General features: G+C 45.1%; 1 protein-coding gene across 5 annotated transcripts in view; it reads right to left on the bottom strand.

The window, feature by feature from the left end:
- LOC141099773 (uncharacterized) overlaps positions 1–19,896 on the bottom strand; it is a 176,091-nt gene that overhangs the window by 27,913 nt on the left and 128,282 nt on the right. For all 5 annotated transcript variants that reach the window (XM_073587824.1, XM_073587826.1, XM_073587828.1 and 2 more), the window contains exon 15: positions 18,722–18,913. In XM_073587824.1, the coding sequence (XP_073443925.1) occupies positions 18,722–18,913 (192 nt within the window). The remainder of the gene's footprint in view (positions 1–18,721; positions 18,914–19,896) is intronic.

The following is a 19,896-nucleotide window of genomic DNA, read 5'->3' as shown; positions in this document are numbered from 1 at the left end:
AAAATCCGTCCAAATCCATCGTTTTCCGTTAAAAAACGGATCCGCCATGTTTTTGGCGGATCCGTTTTTTTTCCCCATAGACTTGCATTAGCAGCTACCGCGGATCCGTCAAAAAAACGGATCCGTTAGCATCAGTTAGTGGCAAAAAACGGAAACAGATCCGTTTGGCGGACACAAAACGGATGTGTGAAACAGGCTTTACATATACATCTGCATGGCTTCTGACAGGTCTCCGATCCCTCATTGACTTGCCCCCCTATTTTACATATAGAATGTTTAAAAAAAAAAAAAAAAAAAGTCACATTTGGCAGGCAGGCAGGCAGCGGTGCCTGCGCTATAGCATGAATGCATCTATAATATCCATTTAATTATTTTATTTGGCGATATACCGTAAGTTTATTGAGCAAAAAAAAAAAAATCTCTCAAAATGGTTAGCGCCACTAACGCTATGTAACGGATGCGTTAACGCACCCATTGGTCGCAATGATGCTAACGCATCAAAACGCATGCCAAAATCGGCATGATGCTGCTATGTAACGGATCCCGTTGAACGCAGAGCCATTAACGCAATGTGAACCTAACCTTAAAGAGATCCCCGGTATGGAAGTTAGGACTGTTCCACTCAGCACTCTGGCTCTCACCTTAGGCTGACGGGATGATGTGGGATATTAGGGGTAGTATTCCAGTGGCTCTGGCTGATGGTATTAGTGGTGGTAGTCCGGTAGCTTTGGCTGACAGGATGATGTGGGATATTATAGCGAATGTGGCTATGCAGAGTAGGCGGGGCTCTACACAGCTAGCTATATATATATATATATTCATGATAAATCCTAACTAACCGTAGTTGGTTACTATGCCAGGGCAACACCAGGCTCTTCAGCTAGTATATATGTGGTAATCTAGGGGTCGTAATGTGACCCTATTCACTTTATTTCCGCTACGTTCCCTTACTAGCTAGCTCCTTGCCCAACATTATGCCTGATGTTCAAGAGAAATGAATATTGACTGCGCTGCGCTGGCAGTGAATATTAATTTCTCTGTAATAGTGTGCACATTGTCAGCCGCAACAGCCAGCTTACCGCAGCGGCCATGTATGCCCGCTACTAAGAGAAGTGAATATTCATTTCTTTTAAGTAGTGGGTACACGTGACCGCCCGGCGGGTGCGACTGACATGGTGCGTTCTACTTAATAGCACAGAATACTCACTGCCCTCCATGCACATAGTCCCAGCGTAGAGAGCAGTGAGTATTCCAGCAGCTGTGCTCTGCTTTTATGCAGTGAATGATATCCCTGCAATGTGCTGCTTACAAGCACAAATCAGCTGTTGGCACCAGAACAAGACGCTGCGAGAGAGTGCAGGAAGGTAAGTAAAATTGTTTATTTTTTTGATGGGGCCATGCAGACCAGGACAGGGATGAGAGGGGATGACCTTGTATATCAGGATGGGGATATGGGGGGGGAACCATGTATGCCAGGAAGGGGTTGAGAGAGGGGGGACCATGTATGCAGGGCTGTGGAGTCGGAGTCGGTGCTCATTTTGGTGGAGTCGGAGTCGGTATAAAATGGACCGACTCCGACAATATATAATAAATTGGGTACAGTAATTCAATGCAGGATGTGCTGAATATTTTCTCATAGGAATTTGGGAAAGTTATGAAATGTCCTATAAATGGCTGTTATATTCCTGATCTAAGGCTACATTCACACACAGCGTTTTTCCTGTGTTTTTTGAGGATACGTTTTTCAGCTGCAAAAGCTGATCATTTTTTAAAAAACTGCATCACCTGAAAGGTTTTTGAGCTCATAGATAATGTTTTCAATAGCAAAAGCAGATTAGAAATCTGCTCTATCTATCCATTTATCCATATCTGTCTATCCATATCGTATCTGTACCAAAAAGAATGAAAACTGGGTAGTACACCAATATATATTCTGTTCTATATAAATATCTTGATTATTGGATCATAAAAATGATTAAATGTCTGAGGTTCACATTGTACTACAATAAATTTTTCACTTAAATATAAGCAATATGTGTGGGAGTCGGAGTCGTGGAGTCGGAGTCAGAGTTGGAGTCGGTGTAAGGGAAATTGAGGAGTCGGAGTCGCAGGTTTGGCTTACCGACTCCACAGCCCTGCATGTATGCCAGGATGGGGATGAGAGCGGTGACCATGTATGCCAGAATGGGGATGAGAGGGGTGACCATGTATGCGAGGACAGGGATGAGGGGGGAACCAAGTATGCCAGGATGGGGATGAGAGAGGGGGGACCATGCATACCAGGATGGGGATGAGGGGGTACAATGCATACAAGGATGGGGATGAGGAGGCATGCATACCAGGACAGGGATGAGGGGACAATGCATACCTGGCTTATACCCGAGTCTATAAGTTTTCCCAGTCTTTTGTGGTAAAATTAGGTGCCTTGGCTTATACTCGAGTATATACGGTACATATACATACACACACACACACACTAAATGTACTCACCCCCGTGGGGTGGTTTTTTTTTTTCATTTTTTTTTTATGCCACTGCTGTAAGCGCTCCTATAACCACTGGAATCACTTGCTTTCACCTTCCACATCTCCAGTTCTCCTTTGAGGCCCTGGTATTTATCCAGCCTCTGATATTCCTTCTTTCTGATGTTACTCTCACTTTGCACAGTCACATCTATTACCATTGCTGTCTTCTTATTCTTATCTCCTATCAAGATATTTGGTTGGTTAGCCAACACCTGCTTATCCATCTGGATCTGGAAGTCCCATAGAATTTTAACTCATTCATTCTCCAACTTTTTCTGTGGTCTTCCATCTAGACTTACGGGGACTTAGCCGATACGCTGTACAGATGACCCAGTATAAAAATCCTGCTACTTCGTTGTGGCATTAGGTATGCGCTGTTCCTGCTTGCATCTTGCAACCTGCCACTATGTGTTGGATTGTTTCCAAAGCCTCTTTGCATCGTCTACCTCTTGTGTCCTGTCTTGTATGGTAGATACAATCCCTGCTTCTATGGATCTGGAACTTTGCGACTGTTCTTGTGCCACCATTATCAGTGCCTCTGTACTGTCTTGGAATCCAGCTTTCTCCAGTCACTGGCAGGATTATTCCACATCCGCCAACTCCTTATCTGTCGATTGTACATCAAGTGCAGTGGCTTTTCTTGCCATGGATTTTAATGATCCTATTCCTCCTTCCAGCACAACTGTGGTTGCTGCCTTAGGCTCTCAGCATCTCATCCCTTGCTGCCATTTTCCTGGATACTTTGCTCTCCGTCTGTGATTGTGGCTTGGCCACCCATCAAGCCTCGACCACCCTCTTTTCTATTGGTATACATTCACTGGGTGGAAAATAAATTTTATGTCTCCTACGCCCTATATTATGTAAGGAATGATATATATATATATATATATATACATATATACATACACACACTCATATATATATATATATATATATATATATATATATATATATATATATATATATATATACATACATACACATACATACACACACATACACACAGTACAGACCAAAAGTTTGGACACACCTCATTCAAAGAGTTTTCTTTATTTTCATGACTATGAAAATTGTAGATTCACTCTGAAGGCATCAAAACTGTGAATTTACACATGTGGAATTATATAATTAACAAAAAAGTGTGTAACAACTGAAAATACTGTATGTCTTATATTCTAGGTTCTTCAAAGTAGCCACCTTTTGCTTTGATTACTGCTTTGCACACTCTTGGCATTCTCTTGACGAGCTTCAAGAGGTAGTCACCGGAAATGGTTTTCACTTCACAGGTGTGCCCTGTCAGGTTTAATAAGTGGGATTTCTTGCCTTATAAATGGGGTTGGGACCAGTTGTGTTGTGCAGAAGTCTGGTGAATCCACAGCTGATAGTCCTACTGAATAGATTGTTAGAATTTGTATTATGGCAAGAAAAAAAACAGCTAAGTAAAGAAAAACGAGTGACCATCATTACTTTAAGAAATTAAGGTCAGTCAGTCTGAAAAATTGGGAAAACTTTGAAAGTGTCCCCAAGTGCAGTGGCAAAAATCATCAAGCGCTACAAAGAAACTGGCTCACATGAGGACCGCCCCAGGAAAGGAAGACCAAGAGTCTCCTCTGCTGCGGAGGATAAGTTCATCTGAGTCACCAGCCTCAGAAATCGCAGGTTAACAGCAGCTCAGATTAGAGACCAGGTCAATGCCACACAGAGTTCTAGCAGCAGACACATCTCTACAACAACTATTAAGAGGAGACTTTGTGCAGCAGGCCTTCATGGTAAAATAGCTGCTAGGAAACCACTGCCAAGGACGGGTAACAAGCAGAAGAGACTTGTTTGAGCTAAAGAACACAAGGAATGGACATTAGACCAGTGGAAATCTGTGCTTTTGTCTGATGAGTCCAAATTTGAGATCTTTGGTTCCAACCACCGTGTCTTTATGTGACGCAGAAAAAGTGAACAGATGGACTCTACATGCCTGGTTCCCACCGTGAAGCATGGAGGAGCTGTGATGGTCTGGGGGGTGCTTTGCTGGTGATACTGTTGGGGATTTATTCAAAATTGAAGGCATACTGAACCAGCATGGCTACCACAGCATCTTGCAGCAGCATGCTATTCCATCTGGTTTGCGTTCAGTTGGACCATCATTTATTTTTCAACAGGACAATGACCCCAAACACACCTCCAGGCTGTGTAAGGGCTATTTGACCAAGAAGGAGAGTGATGAGGTGCTACGCCAGATGACCTGGCCTCCACAGTCACCAGACCTGAACCCAATCAAGATGGTTTGGGGTGAGCTGGACCGCAGAGTGAAGGCAAAAGGGCCAACTAGTGCTAAGCATCGCTGGGAACTCCTTCAAGGCTGTTGGAAGACCATTTCCGGTGGCTACCTCTTGAAGCACATCAAGAGAATGCCAAGAGTGTGCAAAGCAGTAATCAAAGCAAAAGGTGGCTACTTTGAAGAACCTAGAATATAAGACTTATTTTCATTTGTTTCTCACTTTTTTGCTAATTATGTAATTCCACGTGTTAATTCATAGTTTTGATGCCTTCAGAATGAATCTACAATTTTCATAGTCATGAAAATTTTTATATATATATATATATATATATATATATATATATATATATATATATATATATATATATATATATATATATATACATACATATACACACACACACACACACATATACATATATACACACATACATATACATACACACACACATCGGATAAAACATTAATTTGATTAAAACTGTAGCACGCAGCCCAGTAAGTGATACATCACTAGAATCTTGGTCTCTTCCGCTACATCATGCGGCTCTCAGATGGATTAAAAACCTGGTTAGGGATTTCCTTTAACCCCTTCACGGCCAGGTGATTTTCTGTTAGTTTTGGCCTCTTCTTCCAAAAGACAACTTTTTTATTTTTCTGTCCACATATTTGTATGAGGGCTTGTTTTTTGCGGGACAAGTTGTTCACCATTCATTTTATCGTGTGATGCACTGAAAAGTGTGTGTGTGTGTGTGTGTGTGTGTGGGGGGGGGGGGGGGGGGTGGGGGGTCAGCAAGTACACTGAAATTGCTAAAACAAAAAAAGTTCAATTCTACAATTGTTTTTCGGGTTTCTATTTTTCATGTTGACTATACGGTAAAAGTGAAGCGGCAGTATGATTCTCTAGATCAATGTGATTACACAGCTACCAAATATGTTGGGTTTTTTGTTGTTTTTTTTTCTCACTTAAGTGCCTAAAAAATAAAATTCAGAAATTTGTAAACCAGAAAATAAAATAATGTGCATGTTGCCATTTCCTGAGACCTGTAATGTTTTTCAATTTTCAGGATATGGGGCTGCGAGAGAGGACTAATTTTGTGGGCTGTGAGCAAATCATATACGGTATATACCAATACCATTTTGGGGTAGATACTATGTTTTGATCTTCTCTTATTGCATTTCAATGCAATGTTGCGGCATCAAAAAAAATAAAATACAAAACTTAATTGTGGCGTTTCACTGGTCTCTTTGTTTACGCCGTTTATAGAACGGATTAATTTTATATTTAGACTTTTACAAATGCAGTAATACCAAATGTGTGTTATAGAGACAAATTGTAAATTCCATAAAGACATCTCTGGAGAGGGGACATATCCTGAAATTGAGGATAGGGTTAAGGGAAGTGAGGGTGTCAAAAAACCTACCCACAAATGTTTTATTTGGGACCTAAACTGTGTCCCAAATTATTATGCAAAAAGAGTTTAGGAGTGATAAGGTTAGAATTTTTTTGTTTGTCATTTAAACTCACTGATGGTGATGTGTGTCAGGGCTCTTTATATCACTGAAAGCAATTGCAGATACCTGTGCAAATTAGTTTGGCAGGTGTGTCCAAATAAAGGCAAGACTACTTAAGAAGGCTGTTCCACATTATTAAGCAGCCTACATTTTTTTGCCAAAATGAGAAAGAAAAAGGATGGGTCGGCTGCTGAGAAGCAACAAATTGTGGAGTATTTAGGTCAAGGCATGACTACAATCAACATTGCCAAGACACTTCTTGATTGTGCGATGATCACGATGAAGTATGTAGCTGATTCCCAGCACACACGTGTGCATGCTGATAAGGAAAAATTGAGGACTCTTTCCAACAGACAATTGCATCAGGTTAAAAGTGCAGCTGCAAAAATGCCTTGTCATAGCAGCAGACAAGTTTTTGAAGCTGCTGGTGCCTCCAACGTCCCCCGAACAACAAGATGCAGGGTCCTTCAGAGGTTTGCAGCTGTGCGTAAGCCATCCTGTCGACCACCTCTATCCACTGCACACAAGCAGAAATGGCTCCAGTGGGCCAAATGATACATGAAGACTGACTTCCAAACTGTTTTGTTCACCGATGAGTGCCATGCAACGCTCGATGGTCCAGATGGATGGAGTGGAGGATGGCTGGTTGATGGACACCCCATGAAAACACGGCTAAGGCGCCAACAAGGAGGTGGTGGAGTAATGTTTTGGGCTGGAATCATTGCGAGAGAGATTGCCGGCCCCTTTAGGATCCCTGAAGGGGTAAAGATGAACTCCATAATCTATGTGGAGTTTCTAAAACAGCACTTCCTGCCATGGTTCAAGAGGAAGAACCGTGCTTTCCGCAGCAAGATCATTTTCATGCATGATAATGCACCGTCTCATGCTGCAAATAACACATCTGCATCTCTGGCTGCTATGGGCATAAAAGAGGACAACCTTATGGTGTGGGCACCATCTTCCCCTGACCTCAACCCCATTGAGAACCTCTGGAGCATCATCAAAAGGAGTGTCTATGATGTCGGGAGGCAGTTCACATCTAAGCAACAGCTCTGGGAGGGTATTCTGTCCACATGCAAAACAATTGAAGCACAAACCATCCAAAAACTGACAAATTCAATGGACGAGAGTGTTCAGAAGCTTCTTTCGAACAAGGGGTCCTATGTGCAAATGTAACATCACCTAGAATAAAGTTTTGACTTGAAAACTGTTTGATTTCATTTTGTAATAAGCTGATAATGCTTATAATTTCACAATTGACCATTTTTTTGTTCAAAATAAAAATAAAAAGGTTGAAAACTCTGCTGTGCATAATAATTTGGAACATGCATTTTAAGTGTTTCTTATTTTTAAAAATATACTGTTTTCATAGGCAGTTTGTTCAAAAACATTGCAATTATACTAGAATATTAGATGACTGGAAAATAACAATGACTGCAATTCATATAGGTAATTTAGAGAAAATATGAGGAAATATTTTTTGCATAACAATTTGGAACACAGTGTATGTGGGACGGTTGGTCGCTCAATATAGATTCCTGACAACCCTCCCAGATGTGACTTCATGTGATTCAAATGTCGGTAACCTGAATGTCAATGTGATGCATGATGACAAGTTTCATTGTACGGGAGAACTGAGCCATATCACACTGCGGGATGATGTTGCTGACGATCCCCTAAAAAGAGCGAGCATCAGTGCTAAGGACAATGGGAACAGGCACGAAGAAAATCAAGAAGGTGGCCGCATGCAGCTGAGCAGTGTTATGACGTACTGTGACATGGCCGGTGGTAGCTGCCCCATGATTAGCACTGCTCCTGATGTATTTTGGGAGCATGGGGTCAGGCACGGGGATCATAAAGAAGGCGGTCGCGTGCAGCTGAGCAGTGTCACAACTGACTGACTTGGCCAATAGTAGCATGATTAGCACACTGCTCCTGAGGTATCAGGGGAGGTGAGGAAAGTTATATCCCCAGCCTTTCAGGATGGTAGGAAAGTGTGTCCCACTATCTGTCACGGTGATGGGAAAGCAGTATGCACAGCTCGTCAGGGTGATGGGAAAGTGTTATCCACAGTCTGCCAGGACAGTGAGAAAGTGTTACGCACAGCCTAACAGGATGGTGGGAAAGTGTTATCCCCAGGGTAGACAGAATACAGAGCCACTGTCATCCTCACTCAGAATGCTCAGAACGCAGGTAGCATGCTGCCTTTTGAACCCTCATCATTCATCAGGATAACAAGACCAATTACTAATCCAGGGCAGGTCTCAGAGGGTTCCTATGAGGTGGGGGCCTTTACATTACTTCTGGCTACCTCTAGCCAGTGGTTTCAGACTGCGCTGAGTGACCGCACGGAGAAGCCCATGTATAAGGAGAAGGTATTGTAGGGTCCAGGGAAGTTATGCTGCGAGATGGGCTTGGGAGATCATCTGTAAATCAGTCTCCCATGCTACTTCTAAAAGGGGGAGGTTTAGTTGAGAAAAATTGTGAAATCCATAAAGACATCTCTGGAGAGGGGCATGTCATCCTCACACTGAACATAGGGAATTATAACTGGGGAAGTGAGAAAGAGCCGACACTTTAACCTCCATTGACGTTTGGCCTCCTGCCGTGAACATGTAATTACAAGAAGGAATTTGATTAGAACCATCAGAACGGTGGCTCAGTAGTTAGCACTGCAACCCTGGAGAACTTGGGGTCCTAGGTTAAAAATCACACCAAGAACATCTAAGGAGTTTTTATGTTCTCCCGGTTCTTGTGTGTGCGCGTGTGTGTGTGTGTGTGTGTGTGTGTGTGTTAAATATATTCATATATGGCCTGAATAAACAATTAGTGGTGGCTAGCAGTTCCTTCTGCTATTGTGGTGTTGGAAGTGATTTTATCGGGGTGTGTATGACATGGTGCTGGAATCGGAGGAGTATATACACCATACACTCACTGTGAGTTCCCTCATAACAGGCCTAGTAGTGGAAACAGACGCGGCCTCCTCTGTTAATTGCGCAACTACCTGGATGATTGGAGGCAGTGGAGTTGCGTCCCTTGACAAATTGGTGGCAGCAGTGTGATCAGTGCAATTTTCTCTGCTGTTATCCTTGACCATGTGTAGTTTTTATTTTTTGTTCAATTTTTACTGGGGCAAAAGGAGGACGATTTGAACTTGTTGGGGAACGGGGGGGGGGGGGGGGGAGGAGGCGTTTATTCTAATTTTTTTTTTTTCTACTTTTCACTATGTATAGTGAAAACCACGATCTCCTATAGACTCCAGCTAAACGCTGGCTTTCACAGAGTAATCGTCATGACAAGCACAGAGCTCATCAGCAGACCTATGGCCTTCCTGGCAACCTATCAGCACCCTGCAATCAGGTCACCAATGCACTGATGGGCGCATGGAATGACGATCCCCCATGCCAGCGCATGTAAAATGCTGCTGTCAGACATGGACAGCAGCATTTGGCAGGATAAATTCTCCACTTCACCTGCTGTTGTCAAGAGGGACATTATTAACCCCTTAGTGAGAAAGCCAATTTTTACAATTCTGACCACTGTCACTTTGAGGCTATAACTCTGGAACGCTGTAACGGATCCCGCTGATTGTGAGAATGTTTTTTCGTGACATATTGTACTTCATGTTAGTGATAAAATTTACTTGATATGACTTGCGTTTAATTATGAAAAATACATAAATGGCGAAAATTTATAAAAATGTCACAATTTTCAAGCTTTTAATTTTTATGCCTTTAAAATCAGAGCGATATGTCACACAAAATACTTAATAAATAACATTTCCCACATGTCTACTTTACATCAGCACAATTTTTGGAAACAATTTTTTTGTTAGGGTGTTAAAAGGGTTAAAGTTAAACCGCGATTTGTCACTTTTACAACAAAATTTACAATGCCATTTTTCTTTTTTAGGGACCACCTCACATTTGAAGTCACTTTGAGGGGTGTACATGACAGAAAATACCCAAAAGTGACACCATTTTAAAAATTGCACCCCTCACGGTGCTCAAAACCACATTCAAGAATTTTATTAACCCTTTACGTGATTCACAGGAACTGAAGCAATGTGGAAGGAAAAAAATTAACATTTAACTTTTTCAGACATTTTACTTCAGAACCAGTTTTTTTTATTTTCACAAATGTAGAAAGAGAAAATGAACGACAAAATTTGTTGTGCAATTTCTCCTGAATACGCCGATACCCCATATGTGGGGGAAAGACACTGTTTGGTCGCACGGCAGAGCTCAGAAGGGAAGTTACACCATTTGATTTTTTTCAACGCAGAATTGGCTGGAATTGAGATCGGACACCATGTCGCGTTTGGAGAGCCCCTGATGTGCCTAAACAGTGGAAACCCCCCCAATTATTACCCCAACCCTAATCCCAACACAGCCCCAACCCTAATCCCAATACAGCCCCAACCCTAACGGGAAAATAAAAATACATTTTTTTATTTTATTATGTTTCCTTAACTAAGGGGGTGATAAAGGGGGGTTTGACTTACTATTTTTTTTTATTTTGATCACTATGATACACCCTATCACACTGTGATACAACCAATAGGAAAAAACTATTGTTGCCGGCCGGGAGATCCCGGTGGGCTCACTGCGCATGAGCCTGCCATTTTCTTACCGGAAAAAGACGCTAGCGGCCGTGGGGGAAGTGGGAGGGCCCAGGGACACCGGGAAGTACGGGAGAGGGGGCTGTCGGAAAATCTACGACAGCCAAGACTCCTGAGAAATTCCGACTCCGGGGGGCGCTAAACACTTTCCTCAGCGCCCGTTAAGTACCATTAACTGCTGACGTTAAAAGGCGTATAGGCAGTTTTCCAGGGGATAAACCTGCTGGGAATGTTGTGCCATATGTAGTGATGGAGTTAAGGACTTTTTTTTGCTTAATGACCACAAAGGACCACTGAAATATATTAAAACTATTGTCATGAAAAGGGGAAATATATTACAATCTAGGTCTATTTTTTTTTTTTTTTTTTCTAACTTAGGGAGCAGGGCTAGTAACAGTAATTTGGATTAGCAGCTACTTTTGTTTTCTTGCTTTTAGATTTCATATATTGCAACCTCCGTAAAGGTCCATTTTTTTTTGCCCCTGTCCTCAAAGAAAGTGCTGCTGGCACCTGCGCAGTTACAGCTATCCCGGATTGCTGATAAACGCTACTGCGCAAGTGGCGTCATCTTGCAGAAGGGGATATATATTATACATAGATGTTGTGAGTTCATTCTCTGGTTCGGGAGGTGGTGCGGCTGGTTTGATCGGTGGAGATCTGCCACCTGAGAATGAGGATTACGATTGGATCTCAGGATTCTCAGATTGGATTTAAGACAGCCGACGCCGTATTCAGTTGCTGGTGATTCCTTCTGGCTTGTCAGTTCTTGGTTTTCAGCTCTGTTTCAGTCATCTAAAGCTATGTTTTTCTGCTGATGTTCACACTTGATTTTGCTGGTCTATTCAGTTTTTTGTGTGGTCTGCCAGCCCCGGCTGGGGGCTGAGCTGAATTTCCAGTCTTATTTATCAGTATTTTGCCAATTGGCTTTTTGTCCCTTACTAGTTCGGTCTCTTTTTGCTCTGTCTCAGAATATTCCAGAGTGCTCATATAGTGGGAGTGTCACGTCCACCATGTCTGTTTGTCTCAAGAACTCCTGGAGCGATGTGCATGCGCATGTTTTGTCTGCTGTCCTGCATGTTCGCTAGAGCTGTGTGCAGACTCACCTCATGTCTGAGCTGCAGGATCCCTGCGTTTCTGCTCTGCCTTCTGTGATCTTCTCGTCATGTCTGGAGTCCTTGATCATGTGATGTTTCTTAAGATCCTGCACTGTCTGGTTCTGCAATCATCTCGTCATGTCTAGAATCCCGGATCATGTGTTCTTCCTAGGATCCTGCACTGGTTGGTTCGGTGATCATCTCGTCATGTCTGAAACCCTGATCATGTGACGTTTCCTAAGATCCTGCACTGTCTGGTTCTGCTATCATCTCGTCATGTCTAGAATCCCGGAAGTTCTCCCCTGGTCCTGACCTGGAGGAGGAGGTGCTATGCCCTATATCAGGCCGCCTCTTCCTATGCTCAGGGCCTGATTATTGTGTTGCTTCCCTGCAAGGCTCTGGGTCTGTGGGGTTGCTCCCTCTATTCTGTGCCCTTGCACTTTGCTCTGTAGTGCGTCTCTGCACACGCTCCGTGCTCGTATTCCGCCTCTTGTCTTGTGTTGTCTCTCGTGCCATGTTTGTCTTTGCCTTGCTTTGCCTTGTAGTCCTTCTGCTGTTCTTTGTCTTAGTCTGTTTTGCTATGTCTCGCCTTAGCTATGCTTTGACTTGTAGTCCTTCCTTTGTTCTCTGCCTCGCCTGTTTTGCCATGTCTTGCTTTTGCTATGCTTTGACTTGTAGTCCTCCCTGTGTTCTCTGCCTTGCTATTCCTTGCTTTGTGTTCCTCCCTATGGTCTCAGTCTTTGCTTGCTCTGCCTCGCTCTCTCCCATGGTGCTCTGTAGTGCTCCCTGGCACACGCACCATTTCTCCTCTCCTTAGTGCTCGTTTCTTTGTCTAGTCCCAAGGTCTTCCCTTGGCCCGGCTCTGGGCTTCTGCCTACGCTCCGCTGCTAGACTCTGTCCTCGCTCTGACCTGGCTCTGTTTCTGCTTGTTTTCCTTGCCTTGTTCCCTGCCTTGTCCTTGCATTGAACCCCGGCGTGGGTTCCCCTTGGCCGTCTCCTGTGCCGTGGTAAGTGCCACGTGTTTGTGTACAGCCGTGTGTACTGGCCAGTGTGGCGTGCCCCCTGCGTGGCTCCTAGCACGCACCCTGCCTTGAACCCTGGCGTGGCTCCTAGCACGCACCCTGCCTTGAACCCTGGCGTGGCTCCTAGCACGCACCCTGCCCTGAACCTGGCGTGGCTCCTAGCACGAAGGTTCCTTTGCCCCCTCCTGTGCCTTAGTCGTGCCTCGTGCTGGCGTTACAGCCGTGTGCATTGGCCAGTGAGGTGTGCGTCCCTGCGTAGCTCCTAGCACGCAGCCCTGCTCTGAACCCTGGCGTGTCCCCTACACACGCACCTAGCCTTGGACCCTGGCGTGTCCCCTACACACGCACCTAGCCTTGGACCTTGGCGTGTTCCCTAAACACGCACCCTGCTTGGATATCTGTCGTGCCTCCTTGCCTGAACCCTGGTTTGCCTGCCGGATGCCCGGAACCTGCCGACCGTTGCCAGAGGTCCGGAACCAGATGACTGCGGCCTGATGTCCGGAGCTGACGTCCGCAACCTGATCCCTGGACCCTGTCGGTTTGCCAGCAGTCCGGAGTCCGATGCCATCATGCCATTACCTGTGCCTAGGCGTGCCATCTGGCACGTACCATGTTATGGACCTTGGCGTGCCCACACGCGCACCTTGCACGTTTTGCTTTTTCCCTGTATGTGATCTTGTGTTATTCTAATGAAGATACCTTGCACCTACGTCTAGTCTCGTCTTGCTTCCTGCTCGTCCTTGTCGTCTGAAACACGTCTAGTGTCCCCTGAGCCGGCCGTCTGGTCCCAGCAGTCGTGGTGGCTCACCCCCTTGGTCTTGCCCCTGACACTCCCTGTATAGGGGGTGGATTCTCACAAGGTCAGCTCGCCCTCGGTGGGTGGGTGCCACGACCCAGAGGGTCCACTCAAAAAATGGGCTCAGCAGGAGCTGAGTCCGTCACAGTTAATCAGGCCATGGACTCCGCTGGTACCTCGGCTACCCGTCTGATGACCCGTCTGTTATAGAATCTGATCTGCTCTGTCTCCTGGACTCTCCTGAATATGGCGGTACCCCGGCCACTCTTCTGATGTAAATCAGACCTGGCCCTTGACCTCTGGACTCATTTGGAAATGATGGCAGCCAGAGTAAGAAGACTTGCTTGTCTAACCGCAGTCCTCCCCACTGGATCTTCATGTCTCGTTAGCGGCTCCTGTGTCTTGACCGGTGCAGGTGTCCGTTTCAGATGTCGGATCAACATTGTTGGAGTGGTTTGTACTAAACTCTGGTTTCTGCCGAAGAAAATTTTTTTCTTTTTTTCTTCTTTCCAGCCCCGGTGAGAGGGGGCTTAAAGAGGGGGGTACTGTCACGTCCACCATGTCTGTTTGTCTCAAGAACTCCTGGAGCGATGTGCATGCGCATGTTTTGTCTGCTGTCCTGCATGTTCGCTAGAGCTGTGTGCAGACTCACCTCATGTCTGAGCTGCAGGATCCCTGCGTTTCTGCTCTGCCTTCTGTGATCTTCTCGTCATGTCTGGAGTCCTTGATCATGTGATGTTTCTTAAGATCCTGCACTGTCTGGTTCTGCAATCATCTCGTCATGTCTAGAATCCCGGATCATGTGTTCTTCCTAGGATCCTGCACTGGTTGGTTCGGTGATCATCTCGTCATGTCTGAAACCCTGATCATGTGACGTTTCCTAAGATCCTGCACTGTCTGGTTCTGCTATCATCTCGTCATGTCTAGAATCCCGGAAGTTCTCCCCTGGTCCTGACCTGGAGGAGGAGGTGCTATGCCCTATATCAGGCCGCCTCTTCCTATGCTCAGGGCCTGATTATTGTGTTGCTTCCCTGCAAGGCTCTGGGTCTGTGGGGTTGCTCCCTCTATTCTGTGCCCTTGCACTTTGCTCTGTAGTGCGTCTCTGCACACGCTCCATGCTCGTATTCCGCCTCTTGTCTTGTGTTGTCTCTCGTGCCATGTTTGTCTTTGCCTTGCTTTGCCTTGTAGTCCTTCTGCTGTTCTTTGTCTTAGTCTGTTTTGCTATGTCTCGCCTTAGCTATGCTTTGACTTGTAGTCCTTCCTTTGTTCTCTGCCTCGCCTGTTTTGCCATGTCTTGCTTTTGCTATGCTTTGACTTGTAGTCCTCCCTGTGTTCTCTGCCTTGCTATTCCTTGCTTTGTGTTCCTCCCTATGGTCTCAGTCTTTGCTTGCTCTGCCTCGCTCTCTCCTATGGTGCTCTGTAGTGCTCCCTGGCACACGCACCATTTCTCCTCTCCTTAGTGCTCGTTTCTTTGTCTAGTCCCAAGGTCTTCCCTTGGCCCGGCTCTGGGCTTCTGCCTACGCTCCGCTGCTAGACTCTGTCCTCGCTCTGACCTGGCTCTGTTTCTGCTTGTTTTCCTTGCCTTGTTCCCTGCCTTGTCCTTGCATTGAACCCCGGCGTGGGTTCCCCTTGGCCGTCTCCTGTGCCGTGGTAAGTGCCACGTGTTTGTGTACAGCCGTGTGTACTGGCCAGTGTGGCGTGCCCCCTGCGTGGCTCCTAGCACGCACCCTGCCTTGAACCCTGGCGTGGCTCCTAGCACGCACCCTGCCTTGAACCCTGGCGTGGCTCCTAGCACGCACCCTGCCCTGAACCTGGCGTGGCTCCTAGCACGAAGGTTCCTTTGCCCCCTCCTGTGCCTTAGTCGTGCCTCGTGCTGGCGTTACAGCCGTGTGCATTGGCCAGTGAGGTGTGCGTCCCTGCGTAGCTCCTAGCACGCAGCCCTGCTCTGAACCCTGGTGTGTCCCCTACACACGCACCTAGCCTTGGACCCTGGCGTGTCCCCTACACACGCACCTAGCCTTGGACCTTGGCGTGTTCCCTAAACACGCACCCTGCTTGGATATCTGTCGTGCCTCCTTGCCTGAACCCTGGTTTGCCTGCCGGATGCCCGGAACCTGCAGACCGTTGCCAGAGGTCCGGAACCAGATGACTGCGGCCTGATGTCCGGAGCTGACGTCCGCAGCCTGATCCCTGGACCCTGTCGGTTTGCCAGCAGTCCGGAGTCCGATGCCATCATGCCATTACCTGTGCCTAGGCGTGCCATCTGGCACGTACCATGTTATGGACCTTGGCGTGCCCACGCGCGCACCTTGCACGTTTTGCTTTTTCCCTGTATGTGATCTTGTGTTATTCTAATGAAGATACCTTGCACCTACGTCTAGTCTCGTCTTGCTTCCTGCTCGTCCTTGTCGTCTGACACACGTCTAGTGTCCCCTGAGCCGGCCGTCTGGTCCCAGCAGTCGTGGTGGCTCACCCCCTTGGTCTTGCCCCTGACACTCCCTGTATAGGGGGTGGATTCTCACAAGGTCAGCTCGCCCTCGGTGGGTGGGTGCCACGACCCAGAGGGTCCACTCAAAAAATGGGCTCAGCAGGAGCTGAGTCCGTCACAGGGAGAAGTCTAGTGACTTCAGGGTTAATTTTGCTATCAGAAGTGTTGGACATTATTTTTGTAGGGTTTTTGCAGGTTGCAGACAGTGACTTGCCTTTCCTTTCCTGTCTACTTAGTTTGGGCCCCATCATTTACTCAGCCTATTTTCCTGCCTTTGTTTGTGCCTTCATCTTGTTTCACCATCAATACATGTGTGGGGGCTATCTATTCCTTTGGGGTCGGCTCTGGGGCAGTTTTCCCTTTTCTTGCTTTAGGCTTATGTTGTCCTCCGGCCGTGATGAGGCGTCTAGGAACATCGTAGGCACGCTCCACGGCAACTGCTAGTTGTGTGGTAAGATCAGGGATCTGCAATCTGCATAGTTACCAACTTCTCTGGTTTTCTGTGGCTTAGCTTGTTTTGTTTTTTTTTTTCTCCTCGGTGACCCATTCATAACACATAGATATATAATTTTTTTTGGGGGGGAAGAGGGGATGCGTCTTATAATGCGGATATACCTTACCGGCCGCGGTGGAGAAGGGTACGAGGGTTGCTGCTAGAGGAGGCAAGAGTGGTGCATTGCTGCAGGCTGGGACGAGAGGGTGTTCCACTGTGCGCTGCTGTGGGTGAAAGTGGCTGCGGTGCTCTGTGGTGTGGGTGCTCCGCCGGCATTCTGTGAAAGCCAGGAGCCCCCCGCATATCCATTACTGCAATGCGGTGGTCTGTGGGAAAATGGCCTCCGGGAGAGGCGCACGCTCAGATTGAGAACTTGGCAATGAGATCTCAGGTGCAGAGATCTCGTCTCCCAAGACGCATTGCAATTATGAACAACTGACATGTGCCCACAATAGCCGCAGGTGGAATCGCAATCCACACGTGGCCATTAACCAGTTATATGCCGCTGTCAAACGCTGACAACGGCATTTAAATGGCGCTTCCGTCAATCGTGCCGGAAATACGCACACCGTTGACCCCCGTCACGTGATTGCGGGTCACTGGTGTGCTGGCATGACAACCGGAGGTCTCCTGGAGACCTCTATGGTTGCTGTGAGCACCACCCAGTGGTCGGCACTCATAGCAAGTGAGTAAATCTGCTACACAGGCTAACTGATCATCGCCTCTATGTAACAGAGCTGATCAGGTTGTGGCAGCTTCTAGGTCTACTATGGAGACTATTGAAGCATGCCAAAAGTAAAAAAATATAAAAAAAAAAAAAGTTAAGCGTGTCAGCGGTTCCGATAATGTTGTATCTAAACATACCTACGCATTCTATGCATTTAAATAGGACAGAAGAATGATACCCAGCAGGTATGTATAGAGGAAATATCACTGGCCTTGGCCGCTCACCTCCCAATTAAGTAAGTAGCGCTGGATAAACAAATTAAACTCTTTCTTCTGCAGCCAATTTTCCTTTGCTTTAGCCTCCTCTTTCCTTCTTCCAAAAGCCATAACTTTCAGTATTTTTTTTATCACATCAACATAGCTGTTGGAGTGTTTTTTTTTTTCACAGGAGGCATTGTTTTGAATTCCCAAGTGGAGGGAAATAGTTAAAAAAAAAAAAAAAAAAAAAAAAAAAAGATAGTCTTTTTCGGGAGGGGGGACAGTTTGATTTTATGACATTAATTGTATAATTGAAAAACTCAAAACAGGAATTTCCAGGACAGCATTACTACAGAGATACCAAACCGACATTTCTTTTTCCATTTAAGTTTGCAAAAAATTCAGAAAGGTTTGTAAAAATTTTAATTTGGCTTGTTTTATTTTCCCAAGATCTGTAATACTTTCAATTTTTCCATCAATAGTGTGATCTGAGGGGGTTTTTTTTTCCCTTAAAAAAGGTGTGCCAAGCACAAAAACCACAATCCTGGCGTCATTTTTTTCCCTTCTTTATGGCGTTTACCATATGGGTTAATTTAGTATTTGGTTATATAGGACTTTTATGAAGGTGGCAAAACCCCACAAAAGAATTATTTTAGGGAAAAAAATGTACCTATTTAATTATTTTTCTGTCTCTTTAGTAAACTTGAACCAGTCGGATCATCTGATTGGTCATACTATATATCACAGTAAATACTGAAAATTGCAGTGTTATACATAGATGCTGGTTAGGTCATACAGTCAGCATCTGGCATGTGTGGAGGAAGCTAAGCTCTCTGGTTCCCTCCATACACGCTCTTCCCAGCGCTCTGGCAAACATGTATGGGATTTTGTGCAATGGGGTTAATGAAGGTTATATTTCATTTATTCAAAACAAGACAATTAACTTGCTACACGCAAAACTGATTGTCATACTTGCCTGTACTATGTTTTCTAATACATTTTTCTCTGATTTCTTGTACACGGTCAGTATTGCTATTTGACCATTCACAATATGATGATGTGGTCTCACTGAAATTGTTACTGGCCCCTACTTTTTCTTTGTCTGGATGAAGAGTAGGCGACTTGTTCTGTTCTTGTACATTTTCATTTTTTGCTTCACTCGCAGAACCTTATAAAAATCAATAAATTAATATTTACAATTTAGCAACACCAAGAAAAGAAACACTAATGTAAATCAGTTAAATGTTTGATGGCCAAGAGCATGGAAACAAAATCTCTGCTAAGAATTCAGGCAATAGAGCATGAAAAGTTGAGTAAGCTCTCCGATTAGTATTGTCTTCAGTAAATGCTTTAAGAGACAACAATAATAAAAGGCCAAGCATTTACATCTGCATTTTTTTTTTAACCATTTGACAAAGCAAGAAGGTATGTTCTGTGATGTACAGTTGCAATCTAAATTCCATTTTTTTTTCATAATTTTTATGAATTTTAACAAAATAAATTTTAACATTTTGATAATTAGGATAGAATGTCAATTAAGGCTACTTTCACATCAGCGTTTTTAGCGCTGCGCTTCATGCGCAGTAGAAACGTATGCAAAAAACGCATCAAGTGCTTTGCATGCGTTTGCATTTTTTAGGCGCATGCACTTTAACCAGTTTCTAACCATGTTAAGTTTTAAAACGCATGCGATTTTAAACGTGCACGCCTGCGTTCCCATAGACTAATTGTTATTTTGGTGCATTTTGTGCGCATACTTTTTTTGACGCCATTGGACGGACCCAAAAATGCAACAGGTTGCGTCTGGCGCGCCTAGCCGCACACTACAAAAAAACGCATGCGCACGGAAACACATGAACGCGTGCAAACGCTAGACCATGCGCCCGCCATGTTAAACATAGGGGCGCATGGCACATGCGCATGGACGCGCACGATGCACTGCGCAAAAAACGCTAATGTGAAACCAGCCTACGATGTAGTACACTAAGGATTAACATTTCCCACTAGTGACATCAATACACAATGCATGTGGAAACAACGAAAGACAAACTCCAATAAGCCTTTACATATTAGTTACCAGCCCCATCCACAAAATAAGTTCAGAAAACCTAAAATCACAAATAACACAAACAATAGATTAGAGACACACAC

The sequence above is a fragment of the Dendrobates tinctorius genome, unplaced genomic scaffold (assembly GCF_039654945.1).
Source record: "Dendrobates tinctorius isolate UK_male_01 unplaced genomic scaffold, ASM3965494v1 ptg000102l, whole genome shotgun sequence".
NCBI classification, from domain to species: domain Eukaryota; kingdom Metazoa; phylum Chordata; class Amphibia; order Anura; family Dendrobatidae; genus Dendrobates; species Dendrobates tinctorius.
Note: the sequence above shows the minus strand (reverse complement) of the source record. Positions and strands in the feature narration are given on the sequence as shown.